This window comes from Seriola lalandi, unplaced genomic scaffold, assembly GCF_002814215.2.
Source record: "Seriola lalandi dorsalis isolate HSWRI2012SDOR001 ecotype SW California unplaced genomic scaffold, Sedor1 jcf7180002054917, whole genome shotgun sequence".
Lineage (NCBI taxonomy): Eukaryota > Metazoa > Chordata > Actinopteri > Carangiformes > Carangidae > Seriola > Seriola lalandi.
Window position 1 is genome coordinate 511,816 of NW_019525469.1, and position 25,507 is coordinate 537,322.

At 40.9% G+C, this 25,507-nt stretch overlaps 1 protein-coding gene across 1 annotated transcript; it reads left to right on the top strand.

Moving 5' to 3' along the window:
• The first annotated feature begins 5,490 nt into the window (after positions 1–5,490).
• On the top strand, positions 5,491–24,582 carry LOC111673390 (uncharacterized). Its single transcript, XM_023431162.2, has 6 exons — positions 5,491–5,517; positions 13,859–14,091; positions 14,773–14,956; positions 15,055–15,150; positions 15,312–15,819; positions 16,505–24,582. The coding sequence occupies exons 1-6, from the start codon at positions 5,491–5,493 to the stop codon at positions 17,449–17,451; spliced, it is 1,995 nt and encodes a 664-aa protein (XP_023286930.1). The 3' UTR covers positions 17,452–24,582.
• The last annotated feature ends 925 nt before the right edge of the window (positions 24,583–25,507 follow it).

Sequence of the window (25,507 nt, forward strand, 5' to 3'; positions counted from 1 at the left end):
CCCCCCACCCTATTACCGATTGGCTTAAGTAGGCTATGCCTACTTGTGTGGTTTAGAGTGAAAGCGCCTCTTGGATCTTGGGAATTGTCAGATCATGCGAACGTGAACCTGATTTTTTTTTTTTCGCAAACACCTTGGTACGCCGGAAATCCGGCGTGACGCCGGAGCGCTATCAGCCCTGCTGTTGTGACCCTGACTGGGTCCACCAACCAGACATTGAACCTCCCACTGCAGTGGATAAACAGTGAACCACTGCACCACTGTACAGGCCTCTGGTGACCACAGCACCAACAACCTTTCCTCAGGCAGAGTGTGTCTGTTAGAGGAAAAAGATGCGCAGTACAAGAGAAAGGGGACGAGAGAGGACGAGGTCAGAGAAGACGAATGAGTGAGGAGCAGAAAAGTAAAAAGAGGGAGAGAAAGTTAGAGAGAGAACAACAGAAACAGAAAAAAAAGTCACTGAAGCCAGAGACAATTAATTGTGACGTGGCCTCTGGCTGCCCCCCTCTCTGTGTCTTTGGTTCCCCCTCCATCTCTCCGTCACCTCTTTTTCTTTCCATGCACCATTATCCCTCGTTCTTTTCTGTTACTTTCTCTTCAATTCCTCTTTCTCCTCATCCTCCTCTTGGCATCCTATCCTCTCATTCCCTCCTCAGCTCCCTCCTGCATCCATCCATCTCTCTCTCTCTCTGTATCTTTTTCTTTCACTTCCTCTTTGACAGTATTCACATTATTGAGAAATTAGACTCTTGTGTTGCACATGACACAAATACAGCATCCTGGAGGGGAATTTGTGGGGAAAATAGCGTATTATAAGTATTTGCACATTTTCTAAGATGATGATCTGTTCTGAATACCAGGTGATTTCACTTTGAAGGTTTTACACTGTGCAGACCAACACCTTCATTTCCAAAGGACAATGAGTCTTACTGTGATTGCCTACCAGGTTCAACGAGGTCACAGTGTCCAGCATTGACAGGTGGGGTAAGTTATGATTTAGTCTTGTTGTCACTAGGCAACCAGCGGAAAGACCAGGAAGTCACTGCCAAGAAATGGTCTGGCACCTAACTCCCCCTAAAACCCCAACATGTCATTTTTGACCTTCAGTTTTGTAAAGATTAAACAAACATAATATAACGTGTTAATTACTGAGCTTCAGAGGTGCTGGCAGGAGGATTTTATTACCTTTGGTTAGCTGCCTCCCTCCTTGGTCCAGTCATATTTACAACTTTAATGTCAGAATTAGTGAATTAGCACATTTGTCTCTACACGTAGAGACTTTCTTCAAACACACTGGGTATAAACCTGGTACATGACTGGACCGTGTATGGATGCTGTGGGCAGGGGCAGGGCAGGGAAGTGGAGAGGCACTTCCAAAACACTCAGGCTCGCCTCCATTACAGCAAATAAACTACTTTCATTACATGTATCATTATTAATAAAGGAGGCAGAGGAATAACTAAACATAAAACCCACTGAGCAGAGAGAGCAAGAGAGAGGGAGGGAGAGAGAGGAGAAAGAAACTAGGAGATCTGAATAGCATGTAAACAACAGAAACACCAGTAACAGGAAATGAGATAAATGCACTTACTGCAGCACAGCGATAAAAGCCCTGTGAAACACACAGTATGTAACTTCTTGCTTCTAGGGGTCTCTCAGTCAATACAATAACAAAAGATGGTGTTGGGTGACAAGAAATAGCATGGGATCATGGGAGTTGTTATCTTCACCACCATAACCGTAAGCTTCTCCTGAGTGGTGCACAATTAAATATAAATATAAATATGTATTAAATATAATACAACTGAACTAGTGACTGGCTAAGAACTCTTCCTGCCCCATCAGGGGCAGAGGCTGGGACACATGGGGGCAGATCATCATCTTGATCCAGACAACTATGAGCTGTTTAAAACTGAAGCGGCAAAGGTGATTAAAGTGGTTTGATCCCTTCCTCCTCGAGTGCTGTGAAGGGCCTGGTGACCACATATGAGGATATTATACTGCCACTCGGTAATCGAAATTTAAAACTAATGTCCTCATATGTGGACATCATTTTTCTCAGGTCCCAATCAGCCTATATAGCAAAGAGAAATTAAAAATGCACACCATGCAAGAGTTCAGGTCTTAGGAGGTTAAAACTGGACTTGTTTTATCTGGGTAGAAAAAAATCAAATTGAGTCACGCTAGTCCTAAGAAAGGGTCAAGTATAGAAGATTGGCCTTGTAGTGCTAGCAAAACACAACTGCAGGGAGTAATGTCATCACATGAAGTTACAGAGCACACACACAGAAGCTGATAGAGGGGAGAAAGAGTGAGCTGCCAGCCGCCGTCCAAACTGGTAAAACGGATCTGTCGAGTCTCACCCCCGGGTTGGTGTTCTCTGGTGATTGTGTGTTTTGGAAACTTATTTCAGGGCTGCAGCTCACACTTTTATCAGTGAGTGCAGTTTAGCTGCAGTGTTTCTGGTCTAACAGCACCATGCTGTGCAGGTGACAGGTGTGTTTATGGTGTCTGTTCTCTGAAAGACATCACAGCAGGAAAAAAGGCAAAAATTGTGGGTGTTCACCCGGATGTCATGTTTACATTGCTCTAATCGGAGCTGATGAATGCCTAAGTCTACTGCAGAGTCATTTGACCCAGGTGTGAATGCAGGTTTCTACCCTTTTCCATTGCCAACAAAAGCCAGATATTTCCCTCAGGAGCTGGTGGAGACCAAACACAGAGCTAAAAGAGAGGGAATACTGGATACAAACACCACTCCACATGAATCATCATGTTGCTGTGTCTGTTGGATATACTGTACAATCAAGCAATTGCATTTTTACTGTGAAAACCAAGGTGATAACATGTGAACATTTTGTTCGTTATGCTGCCCCCCAGTGACCAAAGACAATATAAATGGATGCAGCTTTAAGTTTGGGTGAGATTGTGTGTAACTTTGTTTTTTTGTCTCTTTGGAACAGAGTCAGTGAGTTGTTTAACCTACTTTGTGTTCATATTTGCTGGCATGAGTGTCTGTATATTAATGTGTGTGTGCGCCATATGTTAGCTTGTCTTAGTGTGTGTGTGTTTGTGTGTATTCAGGTCTCCCTGGACTCAGTGGGGCTTCATTAATCTGCATTAATTTGACTTATATAACTCTCTCTGCCTCTCCATCTTCCTCTCCTCTCACTCGTCTGTAATCAACCTCATTCTTCTCTCAGGAGGACAGTTCATCAATGGAGCAGTTTTATAATTTTGAGAGTTTTTGAGTCTTATATTATTCAGTTTCCTTGAATGGGTTTTTGAATCTCCTTTTAATTATATTAGGGAAATGAGGAAGATTTTGCTCTTGAAATATGTAAATTTATCTTAAAATTATCCTCCTTACGACAGCCAACAAGTCAGGGTCTGCGCACACTCTGTCTTCTGTCTGCTGTTTCTTTTGAATCAGTTCTTTTTTATTGGCTAAAGGTTCAAAATAAAAATATCTGAAATAGATAATTATTAATTATTGCAGTACATATTTTTAGGCGTGCATGTATGAAGTTGAACAAGAATAGTAAATAAATCAACATCTTGGCTCTGGTAAAATCATAATAATATTATTTTTATCATTTTTATTTAGAGTTAAAGGACCAGTGTGTAGAATTGAGGGAGACCTATTTGCAGAAATGGAATATGGTCCTTTCATATTTTCACATTAGCTGCAGGCCCCTGCACCTTCTCCTACATGCTTGGAAAGGGAAGGGTGAGGGGAGGGGTTTTCAGCTGGTTGCAATCTGCAACCTCAACACTAGATGTCACTAAATCTTACACTGTTTAAGCATCAACCTCCGGGGCTGAAAAAATGAAGTCAAAAACTGCAGTTCCTCTAATGACCACTAGAAGCTGGCTCTAAAAGTGAGTCTATCCCCATAGACTCCAATGATAAAATGTCCAACTTTACAGCCTGGTACAAAAAACAGTTCACCTAACTCACCTGTTTACATTTCATTAAACGTGCATAATTGAGGGCATGGCCGTTTTGAGTCACAGGTGGGCGAGCGTATGCTTGCACAAACGGCGGAGTCAGACACTGCCAAGGTGGCGACCGTGGTGCAGCTCACTCTGAGCTTCAAAACCACTCTTCAGAAACCTGTGGGTGACGTTACAGAGGCTACATCCATCTTTATTTACAATCTATGTGCGTGTTACAGCGCAACTTCGCAACTTCGCAGGGGACTCTGTAATACAGGACTTTAGTCTATTAACTTTAACCTTCAAACTAAAGGCCATTTGTTCTCTGAACTCTGGCTCCTCTCTTGGGAAACCTCCGACATCCAGGAAATGCACTTTTACCTGTTACTATGCCCTTTAAACGTGTGTATCCTCTGCTATGTAAAGGTTTTAACTGCTCCACTGGGAATAAATAAAGTTACTGAAGTGAATTGATTGAATTCAAGTTTGCAGCTTCGAAGCGGTAATATTATTAGGCAAACATGTAGCGTGTGTGAACACCTACTTACAGTGCACAGTGTTACTGATGAAAACACACACACACACACACACACACACACACACACACTCACACACAGAATAATATCAGCATCAGTCAAAGCTGGGGGCAGAAACACAGAGTAAAGCACAGCAGGAGGAGGAAAGCATTTTGAGACAGATGGTGAAGAGAGAAAAGGGCAGAGTGTGAAGGAAAGAGAGAGACCGGAGGAAAAAGAAGGATACATCAAAAGAGAGAGAGAGAGAGAGAGGTGAAGAACCCTGAATGGATGCTCAAACTGACACTGTTCTCAGCCAATCGGAGCATCTGCCTCCCCTCCTCCTTGCACCTAGGCTCTGTGATTGGCCAGCAGGAGCAGAGATGCAGAGAAAGAGAGAGAGAGAGTGACAGCAGGATAAAGAAAGAAGAAGAAGAAGAAGAAGAAACTGTCAGAAGAGAACAGCTCTGTTCTTCACACCTTTGCCTCTCTCTCTCTCTTCCAGTCCCTGAGTGGCATCCCTGCCTCGCTCGCCCCTCTCAGAGCTGTTGCCGCTGCTGCTGTTCGATCGTGTTGCTTTCTGCTTCCTGAGGAGAGAGAGAGGTTTAATGCGATGGACCTGCTGCCCACCGACTGCTGCTACTGCTGCTGCTGCTGTTTACGCCGCGGCATCATGGGAGCTGTAGTTTCCACAGCAGTGAAGAAGGACAGCTGATTAGCCGGGGATTGTGGGTTATCAGAGTTTAGAGATGTGAGCTGGTGGGCGGACGAGGCTCAACAAACTCTCTCTCTCTCGTCTCTCTATCTTTCTATTCTCTTGCTCTCTTTTCCTAATTCTTTTCAACCCCTTGCTCTCCCTTTTCCTCTCTCTCCTCTGCAGTTTCATCTAATCTCTCCATCTTCCTGTCTCTCTTCTTTTTCTTTCTTTCTGTTCCTCTGTCTCACAATTTGTCCCTCTTTTTTTTAACCCTTTATTCAGCCATTTTTCTCCCCTCTCCCTCCTCCTAACTCCTAACACGTCCGAGGAAAAGTCAGAATGGGTTGTCGTCTCACTCGAATCAAGGTGAGTGACCTTCTGCAGGTGTGTTTTGGGCTGAGAGAGAGTGAGAGAGAGAGAGGGAGAGAGAGAAAGGGAGAGAGAGAGAGAAAGGGGGAGAAGAGTAGGCAGATAACGAGATGTGATGGTTGCTGAGATGACCTGCTCCCTGCTCATGCATCTCATCTCACACACACACAGACACACATACATACACACAGACAGACACACACACACACACACACACAGACACACACACACACACACACACACACACACACACACACACACACTTTAAATCCCTAAGCCAGATAGTACCAGTGAACCCAGACAATGGCTATGGGAGAAGCTCAGATGACTGAAGGCTAAAGGCTATTATCTGTGTGTGTGTGTGTGTGTGTGTGTGTGTGTGTAGAGAGAGAGAGAGAGAGAGAGAGAGAGAGACAGAGAGAGAGAGAGAGAATGAGGAGACAGTAAAGAAGTGATAGACACAGAAAGAGAACAGTATGAGATTCTCTACATCACATTCATTTGTGGAGTTAAAGGACTAGCCTGTCATTTTTGTGACTGTTTATATTCCAGCTGTGACATTTGACTGTGTGAAGTGTGAAGATCTGCTGGTTCCTCGTGTATTTTTCTCTTAATCTTTGCTTTTGTTTTTGACAGACTTTACACTCAAAGTGTTAATTTATATGGAATTTGTCACCATCTGTAGTTCTCCTATGAGACTCTGGTCCCATGTACAAATAGTCTACTACAAGTATTTGAACTGACATAAACTTGTGCAGACACCCATGAGTCTTACTCCAGAAAAATGGCTGAGTTAATTAATTAGAATGAATACATTACAAGAGAAAAGGAACATCTTGAGGGCTGGCTAGGTCATGACCGAAGCAAACAATGTATGTCCTATTACATAAAGAAGATCCCTCTACCTCTGCACGTATGCCTTTTAAAAAATACTCCTCAGATAAGCTAAGTTAAATTAAATGAGCTTTTTACAATGCTAGATGGCAGACTGTGCTGAATTTCCTCTAATAATTTAATGTCTTTATTCACTTGTGTTTTGTGATCTCAATGTCCCATAATAAATCTGTGTTGTGTTTTGGCCAATTTGTTTTGTGTCTCAGAAATCATGTTGTCAGCTGCACTGCAGTGTCGGTGGGTCAGTCTGGATCAGACTGAACCATCTTAACAACTATTGGACAGAAAAAGCTTGACTGCACATGTGGAACCACTAACATTAATGACGGGTCTGTTCCATTAAGTGTCTCAGTGAACCAGACCTGGAACTAGTTTGTTACAATCTAACATAGATAATGACCTTTAATGTAATGCTAATTAACGGTTAATACAACACCTGTAAAGCGGATTGATACATGTAGTTAAAAGTCCCCCTATCAGCACTCTTGAAATGCCTCTCTTCCAATCAAATTACTTGGTCGGAACTAAATCTTGTATAATAGTAATAATAATGATATATAATAATTAGCCAATGTTAGCATGATAAAACGCAAAGCTAAGATTTTGAACATGATAAACAGTCAACACTTGACTTTAAGTCTTATTACATAAACAGAATTTGAGTGTGAAACTAATCTGACTGTCAGGTAGGAGACAGTTCGTGTCCAATGACAGTCCCTCATTTTTATTTAAAACAGTAATAAAGATCTTTCCCTGATAACCTGGGGTTTTGAAGTCCTCCAATATTAATGTTCTTGTCTGGAGATACTGTCAGTCTGCTCTAAACTCCATTCATCCAAATGTGGCACAAAATATTTTGCAATTTTCCAAACACATGAAATATATATTCTTTGTTAATGTCTTTGACAATAGAGTTTATTGCAGCAGGATATCTTAAGGAAATATATATATATAAGAAAGTAGGTTGTTTAAGACAAAGCTATATATAGCTTTGTCTTAAACAACCTACTTTCTTTTTAAGTGTATTGTTTTCATTTAGAAAAATGAAAATAAGCCATATGATTCTCACTTGTACTGGTTCTAATAAACTGTCTGAGCTTAAACTGATATTAATTTACTTCAGTTAAAAAAAACAAAAACAACTAAAACCTGACAAACATGATTCCACCGGTGAAAGAGAGCAGAGCACTGCTAAAAACAAACAGAGCATAAACATGTTTTTATGCCCTATTATTAAGTTTGAATAAGGCCTGTGCAGCACACAGACACATGATGAAGAGTGCTCCAGCTTAATGAGTCTGTCACTGGGAGTTTTTCTTGGAAAGTGTTTGTTTGTTGCCTGTTTGTCTTGGTTACTGAGTACTCCTCCTGATTCCTCTCTGCTTGTTGTAGCATGAAGCCACATCTCGGTAATTGTTGTTTGTGGGTATCTGGGGTTTCCTCCCTTCGCGATGATCAGCAATGAGCTCTTAGCTTAGCCGTGTTTTCATTTCGCGCCACGTCTTCTGGCTGAACGCCTCGGTGATCAAAAGGCTCGACTGGCTGCGGTTGGACGCGCTCTTTAGACATGCAGAGCTGAACAATCTGCAGCGACGACGGCAGGACGAATGTTTTCTGGCACATGTTCATCTCACAACGCTGGAACACGCGATTATCCAGCTACGCGTGTCAGCGAAGGTTTCATCCTCGATACATTGATGCCGTGCGCGTAAACAATCACCTCATCAGATGACTTCATGCAGCGCTGCACACAGTTCAGGAGAGCAGCGGACCTCTAACAGACCAGCACAGTGCGAACAGACAGAGCGAGAGGAGGAAGATCATAACTCGGTCTGAGGGGCTGCTGAGGTGACCCGACGTGTGAGATGGCTGAGGACAGGCGTGACATAAACACACAGCACAAAGACATGAGATACAGAGTGTTCACGAACAGTCACTGCACTTATCAGTCTGCTTGTAACATAACACACAACAGAGCCAAAAGCCGAGAGAAACAGAACCAGATTACAGTCTGTCCGTGAGCTCAGTGTTACACATTTTATAACTTTTTAATTTGTAAAATATTCTTCAGTTGCCACCTGATTGTATTAGCTACTTCAGGATCTCCTCCAATGAAAATCAAGAGTTTAACCTTGTTGACATCCATATGATGTTTTTATATAATACAAAACATATCATGAGTGAAAAAAGTTTCAAGGCCAAGACTGAGTATTTCCACTTTGAACGGCAGTGAACCAAAGACAAAAGCCCAAAGCCAGAGATTCATACATCACAAACCTAAGGAACCAATCCTGTCAAATTGTGGGGACTGGGGGCGGGGCTAAATAAAGCTGAAACGTTGTCAATACAGAGGAAGAGTTTGCATTAGCACAACCTGCCACTGTGTCAGCCACTGCCAGTTACAAGCTAACAAACGACATAAACAAATAAAAGATGCTAACTACTCTAACTGTTCCGATACATCTGCGAGTTTATGTGCACAACTGCAGCTCAAACGTGGCTGAGTCTCTCTTTAAAAACGTTTTATGTGGGAAAACCGCATTAAGCAAAATATGAATCATAGCGTACTATGATCTGACTAAAGAGAAGAGAAAAAGGCTGCAAGTGATTAATTTTCAGTCTCAAGTGAACTTTTGAAGGTGTTGTACTGATAATGACACCACATAATCTAACGTCAATGTAATCAGAAGCTTAAAAAGATAATTAATTAGTTGTCTTTAAAGGAATAGTTCAACTGTTTTGGAAATGTTCTTATTGCTTTGTACTTTTGAACACTGGACAGAGCCAGGCTAGCTGTTTCCCTCTGCTTCCAGTCTTTATGCTAAGCTAGGCTAACAATGTCCTGACTCCAGCTCTGCACTTAACACAGAAATTAGATTAAATAAATTGATTGTTTCTATCAATGAATTATGAGGTGCGTTACTACACAGTCACATAATTAAATGATCATTTCCAAGCCAGTGTTTAAAGTGAATCTCAGTGAGACTGAGAGAAAACCAGGTGGCAGCTGAAGTTGTGTCTCAGAGTGGATCAACAGGGATCTTCTGCCATGGCTGCTGAAGCTGAATGTAAATATTTGATCTGTCTGTACCGACAGTGTTGCCGGGAAGGAGAGAGTGAAAGACCACACTTGGTTGATTTGTTTCTGATATGAGAATGGCTGAATGTAAGGCAGCAGTGTTATTTGAATGTATAGAGATTGACAGCTTGACATAAATGGATGGTGGTGCATGCACTGCTAGCAGCTCTATATTGCCTGTGGCTGCACAGTGCACTTATATATATATATATTTTATATATATGCTTATAGAACTGCTGGAAAACCTATTGACGAACACAGAGGCAATATATTTTTCTTTGAATTATTTTGGGGTTTTGTGCAGACTATAGGGGATGAATGAATGAAGTTTCTTTATATTGTGTCATGCATGCAAATATGTTCAGCCTGTATGAGTTTTGAAGACACCACAAATTATTATAAACCAGATCCAGAATGCAGCACATACAACACTCCAAACCTAAAGAAAGGCAAAGACCTTCATGTCAGAACTCATCAATCACTAACAAAGAGCAGACTGTAGTGATTACAATCAAAACAAATCAGAATAAGACAAATTAAATAATCAGATATTCCTTCTTTTTCAGACTTTCAGGACAATAGCAAACTAAGATGCATCAAAATAAAGCAAATATTTAAATCTTTAATCATCTGTGAACCAGGATATTTCAGGGTTTTGTCAAATCATTTCAGGAGAAATTGACACTCTTGGTATGAACCACACAAAAGAAAACATGACTCACATTCCACTTCACCCAGCTCACACAAGCTATTCTCCTCATCACGAATATCTGTGAATCTGTCAGCCACAATACTAGGAAGAAAACGGCTAATGGCTAATAATAATAATTATATGTTGCAGTCAGGGTCATGTTTGTGTTTGATGAGCATTTATGTCCAGATATTTTCCAACCATTGGAAAACTCTGAGGTGAAGAGAAGACTTTGTAGTATAGTGTCGACAAAGAAATTATGTACTTGCTAGGGTTTTAGTTAATTTTAAGTAATTACAGAACTGTACATATCAACACATTTCATTATAATTTGTTGACATGTTGGTATGTTCATAGTGCAGGCTAGAGTCCATAAATTTTAGGTTAAAGGAGCTATTTGTTTTGCTGTTGCTTATATATGTTGCATAGCTAATGTTAGCATTAACAGCGGTTGACTTACCAGTCTTGCCAATAGCCAATTTTGCGTTTACGGGATAAGAGGTTGTAATACATCCTCTGAGCAGCTACTTCTTCAGGGCAGACTGGACACTACAGTGACTCGGTATCGGAAACTGATGAGACAGGCCGACTGGGCCAGGGCTAGCTCGTTAACATGCTAATTTTAGTAGAAGAAAAGAAGTGATAGAAATAGAAGTAAAACAAAAGGGTTGCTTTCCACCTCTGGAGACAGCTCTTAGTGAGCTCACGTTTGTTCTTGACTGGTAAGTACACAGCTGTTGATGTCGACATTGGCTATGTAGCAAAAGCAAAGACATTTGTCCCTACCCTCTGATACGACCCATAGTGTTTCTAAAATTAGCAGCACTACGCGAACAGAATGTAAACTGTTCATGTTTATGTTGTGACAGTGCTATGGTGAAGGTTGGGTTATGTTTAGGGAAAGGTCATGGTTTGGGTACAAATAACTACTTAATTAAGGTCAAAAGACGTTCGCTGTCATGGTTACAGTAATAAACATGGGGTTAAGGTAGGCTTTTTCACGGCTTGTTATAAGGCTCAGATTCTGAATACAGGCTGTGTGCATTTCTCTGTGGACTGAGCGATTTGATACTTTCCCAGTATTAATATATTAATATAGAACGTAGACCTGCTTTACAATCAAAGAAAACATCGACATCTACCTTTATACAATATGGGACCTTTAAGGTTTGGTTGTATAATATTGTTGTTTGAGTGTTTTCTGTATATTATTTTCAAATATTTAATACTTAATCTAGGCTGAAAGTCTCGTTCAATGTGATGGGAATTATTTTTATTCGACAATATAATTTGAATTTATTTGAGTTTTAAATGCAGTGACTGAAATTCACAGTATCAACTCCAGGACTCCAGTTTTATAAAGCTTGCTGCATTTGACACTTTTATTTCATTTTGCATGCTAGCCGTGATTTTGTGCTGAGAACGAGGAGTGTCGCGTTTTGCAGCGTTTGGCACTTTGAGACTCGCTGAAAAACTGAGTCAAAGCTTCATGAAAAATACTGCGAGAGAGAGAGAGAGACAGATAGATGAAGAGGGAAAGAGAGAGAGATCAGCCTGTGTTACTGTCAAAGTGCAGTGGAGCGCAACACACTTCTCCAGGGTACAGCACATCACTCTCACTCTGACTGCTGCGTGTGCTGGTGTGTGTGTATTTGTGTGCATGTTTCTGCACGTATGACTGTGTGAAGCAGGTTTCCACATATATGAACTTGTATGTTTATGTATGTGTGCACATCTTTCTGTATGCATGAGTATTTCTGTGTTAATGGGTGTGTGTGTGTGTGTGTGTGTGTGTGTGTGTGTGTGTGTGTGTATGTGTGTGTATGTGTGTGTGTGCCTCAAGCCTTGCACTAAGAGTGTAAAGACTCCAGTGCTAGCCCAGAGGTTACAGAGAGCTGCTGAATCCTGACCTACATCGTGCTGCTGTTAAGATCTGAGTCTCTTTAACTTTTCTGCATCTTCACTTTCACATGTGACGTTGTCACACATTCCACCACTTTTACAGTTTGTCATCACTTGGACTCAGCGGACATAATGACAGAATGTCCTTTAGGGCTGGAGCTGTCCTTTTATGTCCCGAGCTGACAGAATGGTGACACACTTACATTTTACATTTAAGGTTTTTTGTTTTTTTGAGAGATAATGCACGATGAGAAATTTTAACATGATGGCAGTCTAGTCAATTTTTATTCATATAGTGCCAAATCACAACAGGAAATAGGTATTTAAGGGTCTGATATAGTATAAAGATAGATTTTCATGTCATCTTGGATTATAAAGGAGGTCTAGGTTCTAAATGAATACTGTGAAAGCATCAAAGTGCTCAGCCCACAGAGAAATGCACACAGCCTATATTCAGAAACTGAGCCTTAAAACAAGCTGTCACGACCTCTGTAACTTTGTGATGTCACAACCAGCAACCACCTGGACCCACCATCCAACCTTGCAGGATTTGGCTTCTATGAGTGTTTACTTGAAATCTGCCATAGTTTTATGAGATCACTCAAAAACAGTCAGCCAATCAGACGAAGAGGCTCAGATCCTCCTCTCTTCTGATTGGCTTACCAACCTGTTGTTACTAGAGCTCCAGAGAAGCCTGAGAGAGGAGATGTAGAATTACATTTAGATGGTTTTTGGTTCAGCTTAAAACCACAAATACATCTTATGGATCAACACTTAAAACAAAATACAGGAGAAGAGTAAAATATGGACCTTTAACAGTGCTTTTGTGAATTATACTGAATGTAAACAGAAGCCTTTGTTTGTTTACAAGAAAACTCCACAGGACACCAAGACGTCCAGCTTTTAGATTAACGAATGTTGAGTCTAAAAATTTAATCTGACAATCTAACTCTGAAATGTGCTAAAACAGCCACTGTTCAGAGGATGAATCCTTTTAGTTTAGGTAACAGCTTGGCCTTTCATTTAGGAACCAGCCTCAAGACTGTCTCAAAAACTGTCTCAATTTTTTTCATCCATCCAGAGTTTTTTTCTGGTTTGTGAAGAGCTTTACAGCGTCTCAGGAATACCAGAGTACAGCACATTTTTAGAATCTCATTTGGTTAGAACCATCTGTCTGAGCTATATGTGTTGATAATGAGTGAAATCAGGAGTCTCACACTACATGTCAGAGGGGGTCAAGGGTCAGCCCAGAACGCTACAGCAGCTGTTTCCACTAGTTAACACACCTTCAGCCAGAATGAGAGGACATAATCACTGAAATCAGCTGCTGTTTAGCTGGAACACAAACCTACAGACTCTTCTCTCCTGGTCTCCACTAAATGGCTCAGTCTTTTATGTTTTTATATAGACAGACAGTGTGAATCATATGCCATGTTATGCAACACAATTGTAGTCAGGCATGCCAAAAAGTTAGATCAAAAGAACTGACTGACCTTGTATTGGAGGCCGAACTCCCACTTTGGCACAATGCATTTATGCTGCCTCTATTCTTCATCAATATCACAATACCACAATACTTGAATGTTACACAGTATAAATAGTATAATATAGAGTCTCTCACATCTTTAAATCAACCTGCTTCCAACTTTAAAAAGAAATAAAGCTTTGAGTAGATACACCTATACCAGTGCTGCATGAGGTCAGGCATTCCTTTAACTTAGCTTTTATTCCTTGTGCTACGCGACTACAGTCCAAACTCTATGTCTCATTAGGCCAAGACTCAGGAACCTTCTCGTCACCGACACAGAGAGGAGCTGCACTTTGTGGATGAGTATGGCCAGCCAATCACTATGCAGGCAGAAGGGAGAAGGGGGCGTGGTCATAGGAGGCGGAGGTCCCGCTGCGCAATTGAGTGCAGTGCTCCAACAGAAAGACACTGGGAAGCCCTGAGAGCCATGGGACTGATGGAGGGTGAAGAAGGCCAGGGAGACAGCTACAGTGCAGGGTAGGTACTATTGGGGTTCTGCATGATGGGGGGCAATACTGCTACTAATAATAATTGTAAAAGGTTAAGATTCGATTGGATAAGGATTGCAGAGTGGACAGTAGACCTGGGACAGTCTCATAAAGAATTGTATTTGGGGTTAATGGTTAGAAATGGGGATAAAAGTTGGGACAGGGTATACATTTTGGAAATGGGATGCTGATTTGAAAGTAAAGGTTTTGTAAAGCATTTGGGAACAGGATAAAAGTCTAAAAACAGGGTAGAAGTTTGGGACAAGGGTAAGAATTTTGTGATGCAGTTAAAGTTTGGTGCGAAAGGTTCTGTCTATAACTCAAATGGAGGGACAATATTTTTTTACTTTGGGGTTTCCAGGCAAGTTTAGTTTGCAAGGTCAGCATGATGTTGCATTGGGGCTCTCATAAATATTCATGAGTGGAAGGTTGTTCTGCTGAGACTGCTGTCAGTGCAAAACAAGGTATTATTATGCATGTAGATGAAGATTATAAATATTCATAGCAAAATGTACATATCACAGATCACATCATTTCCATTCAAGCACATCTCAACAACAGACCTACGTGATCCGAAGGCTAAGATTCTCTGTGCAAGCTCAACTACAAATTTTCTGTGACATCACCTTCTCATAAAACATGATATAACCTGATTGCTTCCTCTACACAGGCCCTACTATGGTCACATGACCGTGTCACCTGACCTATACCCTGCCAATGGTCGCATAATGATGTCGCCTGATGTCTATCCTCCCAATGGTTACCTGCCTAGATCAAACGACCAGCACCTGGGTAACAACTACCTGCCCAGTGTCTCCTACAGCTTAGATCATCTGGACAGACTGGACTACCAGGTGATGAATTGTGTTGTTTAGCTTTCTATTCTATTGTGAACTTATGTTTTCTGATTATTATGATATGCTCCAAAAGTAATTTCATCTTTTGTTTCCAGGGTCCAGACATGTTGCCCTACCAGCCTAACTCAGAGAGCTGTCTGATTGGGTGCTACAGCACTGAAGAGATGGAGCCCAAGAATTTCCCTCGACAGGTAGCTAGAAAAATTGTTTTATTTTTCAGTAACTAACAATTTTGCTATTAACATATGTATTTTTTTTTTAATTATTTTAACCCGGTAAAGTTAGCACTGTTTATCAACCCTGATTTACTGTACTTAAATTCAATCAAAATTCTCTCTTAATGTCTCTTTAGTCTGATTATTGTCCTCCTTGGCGGCCTGATCGTCCTCTTGGATACCTTCCCCTCAGTGAGCTTGACAGCGGGCTGGGGTGCGGCCCTGACAGCCCACACCACCGGGTGACATTCTCCGAGGCCGAGACAGATGCTATGTCATCGCTTCCAGGCCACACCCCTTCCTCCCAAGGCTCCTCCTCTTCCTCTGAATCCCTGATCTCCTCTGAACCCAGCGATTCGGGCTTCCACAGCGTCAGCACCGGGGAGCACAGGCGGTTGCACAAGATTCACGGAAGCCACAACCACCGGCAGGCTCATCATCTCCGCTCAGGCCACTCCCCTCGAGAGCAGAGAGGACGCTGGGATTTGGAGTCCATCCCCGAGACGACTCCAATGAATCACGCAGGAGCACCACAGGCATCCCGCTGCACTGTGGGTAACAGCACAACCACGACAGTTCACTTCCACAGAGCTGAGAGGAGTCCCACCTTACCTCGCCACCGCTCACCGCCGTCGCCCTCCATTGGTAAATAAAGCTCTATAAATATTTCCTTAAACTAGCCATCTGGTGCCACAGACTACAGATTCTGAAGACAAGAAAATTAGGGACTACAATCCATCAGATTATTTATGTAAAACAGATACAAGTCCTGAAAATGTAACTGGACATTAGTGGTTAGAATTTTAGGGACCTTTTAGGGATCATGTTAGGGCCTATACTTAACGGCACCGTATGCATGTGAGCATCTACGGTTAAGGTTTCGTATAGTCCAGAATTTTATCCTAGCATTCTCGACTGGTATTTGGCAAGTATATGTATATAATTCCTCTCAATGGTCAAGGAAGCAAAGCATTCCCTGAGAAGGTCCCTGGAGAGCATGATGATAGGTACTTTGATCAAGATTACATTCACTATTTTAGTGCAACAACTGTCAAGGAGTGGTTTGAGAAAAATTCAGGTGAGATGTCCGCCATGATCCCATAACATCAAACCTATTTGACACATAAAACCTAATTAGTACAGGAACATTCCAATAAATCCCATTAGTCGTATGAAGAACTGGTGTCTTAACATTCAACACCAAGAAGCTACAGGTGCCTTGTTGAGACAGTGTGAGGAAAGGGTTAGCAACATGGTAGCTCTAATGGCTACAGGCAGATTCATAGATTTGCAGATGTAAATCTCTACCACTACTTCCTCCTATCCACAGGTTGTCGTACTGAGCCCTGCCAGCGGAGGGCACTATGGTTGGAGCAGCAGCAGGTAGGAGGCGGGACGATAGAAGCTCCAGGGCGCAGTCGGACAATAACAGATCTGAGTGAAGGACAGCGCCGCCGCAGGGCCAGTCACCCCAACATGACGGATCCAAACACTCTGAGAAACAAACTCCCGACCACCGAGCCAGATACAGCCAGCAACACGCTGGGGCCGAGGAGCAGGGCCAGTTATCCCAGTAACTGTCAACCCACCAGTCACCTCAGCATAGACAGAACCAGTCTGACCAATCATCAGAACACATTAAGAAACAGCCAAGGCGCCAATCGGAGCAGAGAGGAGGACTCCCTCTCTAAGAGTCCTGGATCCGGCTCCAGTGGAGCATCAGACTTTCGTGGTTTTCAGACTCTCGGGAATCGCTCTGGCAATATTAAGGGGTCTTCTGTTCCTTTTTACAGCACGCTGGGCGCCCCACAACGGAGCCCTCGCTCTCCACCCTCTCCCCGCTCCAGACTGTCCAATCAGAAGTCAGTCAGGAATCAGCTGCTCAGAGCCCGAGCTCACCGATTGGCTAGGGAGCGCAGTGAGGTCACGACAGATGAGGAGATGCGAGGAGAGGGGGAGAGAGAAGGTGAGGAAGAAGGAGAGGATGGCCGATTGGCAGGGCGATACTGGAGCCGGACGGAAAGAAGACGTCACCTGGCGCTGTCACGGCAACATAGAGAGAGGAGAGGAGGAGGGGAGGAGCAGGCTGGGGGACTTCAGGGGTCACTGTCGTCTCAGACGGTGCTGGAGCTGAGCCACATGAAGCAGAACCGACTGAGGAACAGCAAGCTGCTCGATGATTGGACAACAGTTGAGGAGCTGCTGACTCATGGGACACGCGTGGAGAGCGACAGTCAGCTCTGTCCCAGCCCTCTGTTATCAGTTACTACTGTCTGATTGGAAAACCTCTCAAACACAATTTTACCATCAGTTACCACTGACTGATTGAAATCTATCACTCAGGCCCAGATTCATTAAAGGTTTGTGTGGTGAAAAGTGTAAACCTCTACTAAAATTACCAAATCAGAAAAGTTAGTAACTATGCAGAGTAACTGCTGAAATTGTGCCGATCCAATGACTCTATCAATTATACTGTATAAATTACATTATTTTGAACACACACTATGAATATCAAGAACAGACCAAGTTTGCAACATTTAGCAGTACAACGCTCATCGAATACTGAAAAGTCGTAAATCAGGGATTTTTCGGAGAGACCCCAGGGGACAAACAGATGGAATAGGGTTTAACCATGCAAAACAGTGGCTGTTACAACAAAAGGAAAACATATAGGCGACACAGAGGGTGTGCCCAAGTTTGCCAGGCACGGTAGTTTTATTCCTAAAGCAGTTAATCTCAGAGTCTTGTATAGACTTTTGACATCATCTTATTTACTTACAGTCATCCAAGCCCTATGAACAAACTTTACAGACGTCATGAAACAAACATACAAAGTGATAAAAAGAGTATCACACAGAGTAGCTAAAACCCGCTTGCTAATTAGCCTTCAAGCTCACTGATAAGTTTCTTGCTACATTAGCTTGTGAAAGCAGGTAATGCTGCGTTCATTTCATATCATTTACCATAACCATAACCATAACTGTAAGCAGCCAAGTGGGAAAAACCATTCACGTCACTTTCTGACTTGTGGGAGATATCAGGAATTTCAGACAGCAACGTTACCTACCAGTTGAAAAGAACTACAGGCAAGTCAACAAATTGTTTGCACAATGGTTTTAAATGCACCACTGCTGGAGGTTACATCAAAATAAAGACAACATTAATACACACAAGTAGCTCAGACAGCTCAAACAACAGCTAACAGCAAAACAGCTAATTTTATAGCTATACGCTGTTTGTTTGCATCTGGTTTTACCTGGTAAGAAACACACAGCAAACTAACACATAGCTCATCAAAAGTAGCTAATTTAGCACCAGAGCTAACCACCTGGAATTATGTGTGCACTCCCAAGTTGGAATAATTTTCCCACGCTCATTAGCTTACTTGCTAGTGAGTTAGCTGTTTGCTAACTAACTTACTAGATAGCCCATTAACTAGCTTAAGGATTTCATTTAATCAGTTTCACAGAGAGCCATGTATTTTCAAGGGAAGCTAAAGAACAAAAACAGTTATAGTCAGACAACAGCACAACCAGCAAAGACAAGACTACATGTTTAAGATAAGACAATCTAGAGACAAAAAGAGCTTGTGTTCAAAAAACTTGTCCACAGTTTCAAGTGGACAGGTTGGTGAGAACCTGAAGGACTCAACGGCACAGTATATATGCAACTGAAGAACCAGACTGTTGACTCCCAGTGGATTTAGCAATACTAGTTTCCCTTTCACACCTCACTCCATACAATCCATGCAGTCATAAAGTTTGGGTGGGGGGATCCTCACAGACTAAATCACATAATGAAATTCATATTTCACATAAAAAGCGGCTGCATGTACTTATGAAGTAAAATTTGAGCTGTCATGGAACTTAAATTGCAAAACTATGATTAAATTGGATTTCCACTGCAATCTTAGTGAATCTGGATCTGAGTTGAGTTATCATAGGAAGTGCTAACTTAATTGCTGATGCGTCAGACCTTGGAAGTGTCTCTTCAAAGGGGTCCAAAATAAAAGCGATGGGAGAATTGAAAAACGTGGCCAAAGATAATAAAACTGGGACTCAGGAGGAACATTGGTAACAGTCTATCCCCAGAAAAGGTTGAAATGAAAATAAATCAAGTATGACAATCTTGGAGAAACTGATTCAATCTAATTTAAAGCAATGCTAGCATCTGACAAGAATCTCTCATCAAAGGCTTGCTATAGAAATAAGTTTTTGCAGGTAAAAGGACACTAAAGAGCTGCATGGGCTCCAAACTCTGTAGTATTAACAGACTCACTGGATGGACTGATCAGATTCTTCACACACCAGACCGCCTGTGACTGGTATGAAATATCACACCATTGGCTGTGTTGCCTTGTGGAAAAGTGTCTTCATCTCCTTTTCTGATTTACTGCCTTTGTTTCTGTCTCTGTGCCATAAAATGTCAAGGTCGAGTCTCTGAAATTACAAAACCGTTGGGAGGCTCTGCCCGGGTTAAGCTTGTTAGAGGAATTCTACACCTGTATGATCAATCAGCCTCTAAATCCTCCAAGTCTGTTTCACCACACTGTTATTTTTTAAGTAACCATTTTCACTGGTTTTCCTGGGCAGTTTACTGTTTTAATCTCCATGCACTCACACAGACTTGGAGTGTAAATAAATCAGACTCTATGGAGAGGTCTCACAAGTCTCCATGCAGCACTGTGTGCAACTGGGTTTCTATTTTAATAGACCTCTATTCAGTTTCTTGTCTTCTGCTGCATTCAGTGATTTCAGCTGTCTGACGATGATTTATGCAGTATATCTATTTAGCAAACGAAGGTTGGCCTGTTGTGTAATATGCCATAAATCAGAAATCATATTATCTTTAAAAGAATAATTAGACATTTTGGGGAACTATGCTTATCCACTTTTTTGCTGAGAGTCAGATGAAGATTGATAGCACTCTTGTGTTTCTGCTTTCAGTATGAAGCCACACCCAAGAGACAGTTAGCTTAACTTAGCGGGACTGGAAGAAGGGGTAAACCTCAGCTCATAACCCCACCATAAAACCACAACTTCTTGTTTTTACACTTTGGTTCCTGTGTAGATAAAACAAACATGTTAATTAGTGAGTTTGAATCTGGTAACTAGATTTTATTTACCTTTGGAGAGAGCCAGGCTAGCTATTTCCCCGCTCTCTAGGCTTTATGCTAAGCTAACCAGGATGTGCAGATTCATATTTAACGGACAGATGTGAGTGGGGCATTGACATTCTTATCCAACTGTCAGCACGGAAGAAAATAACATGTTTTTCCAAAATGTCAAACTATTCCTCTAATATGTTTCAGCTCCTGACATATGTAAGAATATTACCATTTGAAGTGGTAACACAAGAGAATACACATAACATGAACAATTCATTACATATCTCAACATTGAGTGCTTAGTTATGAAATAAGCTACCAGACAAAAGTACTTTTTCATCTTCAAAAGACTAAATGAGACTTTTATCCAGCCTGTCAGATTATCAGTGATGAAATGCAGGTAGTTTTTTTTTTTTACCCCAGAATATCAGATCAGATTTTAAATGTAGTCTTTCATCTGGTTCTGTCTGTGAGGAGTGGAGGAGTACTGGATCAGAACAGCAGGAGTACACTGGTCCATTTACTCTTTAGCCTAAGTTATGCTCACATGCGGATGGATGGATGTGTAGTTGTTTTCATTTACACTCCGCTTGGAGGATGTGATCCATACTGCAGTAGATTATTGTCCACGTATTCCGTGCATGCACACTATGGTACCCAGTGAAGCACCTGAGCAGTTTATATCCTTGTAGCATGGTGGCCACACAGACATAACAAATTGGAGGTTACGCAGACGTCTACACCAGCCATGTGCACGCCGAAAATGAAATTTAAGTCACGTTGACCCTAGTGGACGCTTGAGTATTCACGGATGCTGAAAGTATAACTTTGGCTTTAGTGGGATTACTATGGTGGCCCCATGAGAGCTCAGTGCACTGCAATTTAAGAAAACACATGCAAATAGACAAAACACAAACAAATTCAGAAAACATCGTCATCAATTTCCCAACATGTGTGCTGCAAATACTCACAACATAACGGACGTGTTTCCAGCAAACACAAAAAAGAGATGAGGGGGCGTCCCGTGGCTCACCTGGTACAGTGCTTACCATGGAGGTGTAGTCCTAACCGCAGCGGCACGGGCTCAAGTGGCCCTTTGCTGCATATCATCCCCCGTCTCTCTCTCACTGTCACTATTAGAATAAAGGCAAAAATAAAAAAGAGTTCAGCCCGGCTGGGTGCACTGGTCAATGCTTTGTGACTTTTGAAGTTAAAAGCATTGAACAACAAGTGTGTCTCAGCCAGGTTCATCACTTTTTAGTGTCTCCTGGAAACACTTCTGTTGTGTTGTGAGTATTTGCAGCTCATGTGTTGTTTTCTGAATTTGTTTGTGTTTTCATGTGTTTTCTGAAGTTGTAGTGCGTTGAGCTCTCAGGGCCATCGTAGAGTACACTCCTGACAAATATGATATCTGTTTATGCTATCACAAAGGCTGCTATGAGCCAATATGATTACAGGCACCTTTGGAAGAATCTGAGAATTGTTAATCAGGGTTAAATGTTATGATGTAATAACGTGTCATATTGAAACTGTTCAATGCAATTTTGTTAATTATAAAAAATGTCAATTTATTTTCATATTCTGTCGGGTCTGGAAGAGGTGAAATCCTGAAGACAGGATCACAAAGCTGGACTCATCAAATGAATATATTTGAGGATTTCTTTTTCTAAACCATGTGTGTGTGTGTGTGCGTGTGCGTGTGTGTGCGTGTGTGTGTGTGTGTGTGTGTGCGTGTGTTGAATGGCCATGAAAGAAAGAGAATATAAAGTTTGATACTAACTTGTTAGTAGTGTTTAGCCAAAGATATTATATAACTTTGGTTTGTGGACAATCTGGAATTATTATCACTGTATGATGTAAAAGTCTATTTTATAATATTAGTTATCATATTAGTTTTTATATACTTTAATTATTTTGCCTTGAGTAGAAAATGACTTTGGCTTTTCAGCATCTTGCTCTGTTGGTGTCCACACGTAGATGTTTGTGTACAATCAACTGTTAGCAAAAACAAGATTTGTTATTACAGTATAAACCTAGCATGCTAACTCGTGATTAGCACAGAACATGTCCAGGTTTGCCCAAAGAATTATGAGTGTTAAAGTTAGTGTCAGTGTACTTTTTCCACAGACTGGACTTTTAACAATTTGTTTGAATTCAAGTTTAGTAACTGAATTAGAACGACACAAAAGAGTAATTTAATCAAAAAGCATTAATAATATTGCGATGTAAGAAACTATTAGCTAGCTAAGTTGTTCTTCATAAACAACTTCTTCAGAATTTGATGATTTTTTAATAGGAAGACTCTGGTGATATTCTATGTTTTTCTTCTTGTCAACAATCTCAATGTGCATAACTAATAACTAATTGACCTAACTAACAGGCGCTGTGTGTGTGTGTATCTAAAGCCTGATTTATCTTACTGTTACCCACTGTTTCAAAAAACTATTAAAAAACATTAGTGAGTCACACTGTCACTGGGTGACATGTTCCTTCATCACCATGAACAACACACTGTAGTTTATTTTGATTCAGTCCCACACGCACCATCCTGCTGTCCCCAATATTAGAGCTAAAATATGGATTAAGAACTGAAAATAGTCCCCAACGAATGCACTATTTCCTCTGTTTGTTTGTTTGTTGGTTTAAAACTACAGTGTGCAGCTGTTTTAGGAAATTACTGAGACCTTTTGAAATATTTCAACTATATATTTGTGAGATGTTTTTAAGGATTTATGTCTTTGGTAGGAATATGAGTGACTATGTCAGTTGGAATTGTCATTTTTACGTTTTATTTTCAATGAAAAAATATAAAATGATGATGTGGTTTCTGTTGGGGCTTGTACCAAACAAGAACGTTCCCTTACATCTGGAAAATATGATTTGTAGGCTGGGGCATCTCTGTAGCACCACAACACTTAATTTATGGTCTGTTGCGACACCCTTTATCGATACAATTTCTTTTAATTGTTCAGCCGTACTGTTCACTATTATATAAGTGGCCAATTTCTGAGAGCAAACTAAATCTCTGTGGCATGTTCGGTACCTTCTGCTAAAACTCCCACAAGTTTACTACAGTTTAGTGCTCGATACAGAATAAACCTCTCTGTGTCTCGTGTTGGGAGTGGTGAATGACAGAACCAGGGAGTGACTTTGGACACAGCGTTGGTTCTTTTCATGAGATTTGTTGACAACATGAAAAATATAGAATAAAACCAGCATGGTCCTCCATAACTGACTCCTCACAACTTAATATTTAGTTTTGTTTTACACGAGGAGATGAGAGGTTATATTGCTGTCTGACAGTTTAAAAGTTTTAAATCAAATCTGAGAACTTTGCTTTTATGACTTCAGGGTAAATATTGCGAAGTAAAAATGAAATGAATTTCTTTTTATTTATTAATGTTATAAAAACAGTGGAGAACTTGAGATTATGTTTTGTGTATCTGGTCCTCACTTTTTAATTTTGAATGTTGTTTCTTTATGGGCTGTGTGCAATAACCAGAGGTCTCATTGTCACACTGCTGCCCGCAGTGGTCAGCTGTGAGGGACTTTGTACAACTGCACTGTAAAGTCTTGTGCTCAGGTTTGTGTGTGTGAGAGATGTCTGGGAGGGAGTTTATGTGTGTGATGAGCTCATGATGATACAGGAAGGGTTGTACAACTGGTCTGACATGACAGTATAGATATTTGTATTTCTGTGTGTGTGTCCTCGCGGCTGAATGCCTCCGCCACATATTTTCAGGTTACACCCCTGTTAATCCAGAGTCATATAAAATATTAACCATTTGTGTGTAATTTTGTCATAATTGCTGTGTGAAGTCTTGAGTTATGGCTAAATTGCTGTTTTGTAAGGTCACAATGACCTTTGACCTTTAACCACCAAAGTCTAGTCAGTTCGTTCTTGAGTCCAGGTGAACGTTTGTGCCAAATTTGAAAGGATTTCCTTGAGGCGTTCTCGAAATATAGCGTTCACAAGGCCAAAATCATGTTCTGTGGTCACTGTGAGCCTTGACCACCAAAATCCAATCAGTTTGTCCTTGAGTTCTAGTGAATGTTTGTACCACATTTGAAGAAGTTCCAACAAGGTGTTACTGAGACATCGTGTCCACGAGAATGGGACGGACGGACAACCCGAAAACAATATGCCTCTGGCTGTCGCTGGTACGGACGCATAACAATGTCAGTGAACTGTGCGGATTTAAGGGTTTCATTGCTGTGAGTTTAGCTCTGTGAAATGGAATTTAAAGTTTACTCCAGTCATTTAGTTTTACACTTTAACCATCTTTACTTTTAGACTCAAATCTAATAACACACCAGTAACTGACTCCTCTTTCCGACCATGATGCTGAATTAAAACCGTTTTAAAATGTGATTAATTGAAAAGGAATTTCTTCTTTTTTTTTTTAACATTTTACAGATCCACTTTTTCCTAATAATTTCTTTTAAATTTCCTTGAAAAAACATATAGTGTGGTTCTAATTAAAGGAAAAAACAGATATGAAGTTATTTTAATTAGTTGAATTTGTGATGTTGGGATTTATCACTTTTCAAATGAATTTTACATGAAAGAAAAATCTCCATTTAAACCCTAGTGAACATTTATTACTCATTCATTTATTTTGCTTAATTGTCCTCTGTCCTCTGAATAGTCTCAAGGTTTACGAATAACTGTCACTCTCCTTTCTACCTGTAATTACACCAAATTACTACTACTACTTCTTAGGAGAATATAGAAAATAAATTGGAGTTTTCAAAGCGATAAAATAAAACATTATATTTATTAATGAGCTGTAATTTCCAAATAAGTTTCCTGAACTATTAAATTTGGTACTAATGATAGGGAAACAGGTGTTTTTGTTTTTACATGTTATTATGAATTACACGGTTCTTTCCAGGAAACATCACTGGAGATTTCTCAAATTTTTGTTTTTATTTAGTGACAAAACGGAAAGTGAAGTCTTGTCCCTTTGATTAATGAGCTGCTGAAAAGACATACTGCTTATATATACATGATAAAATGGATTTAAAAAGTCTACATTTCTTATCATCATCATCATCATCATCATCACAGCCCTGACACTGATATTTGGAAGAACAGTGAGAATCAACAGTTAGTGTGGATGAGACTCTGCTGCACCAAGTTCAGAAGTTCAGTTTACAGAGGACAGCTGGGGCTTAAAGTCTCGCCTAATGCAGCTTTGGGGAAACAGAGCATGATGGGAACAC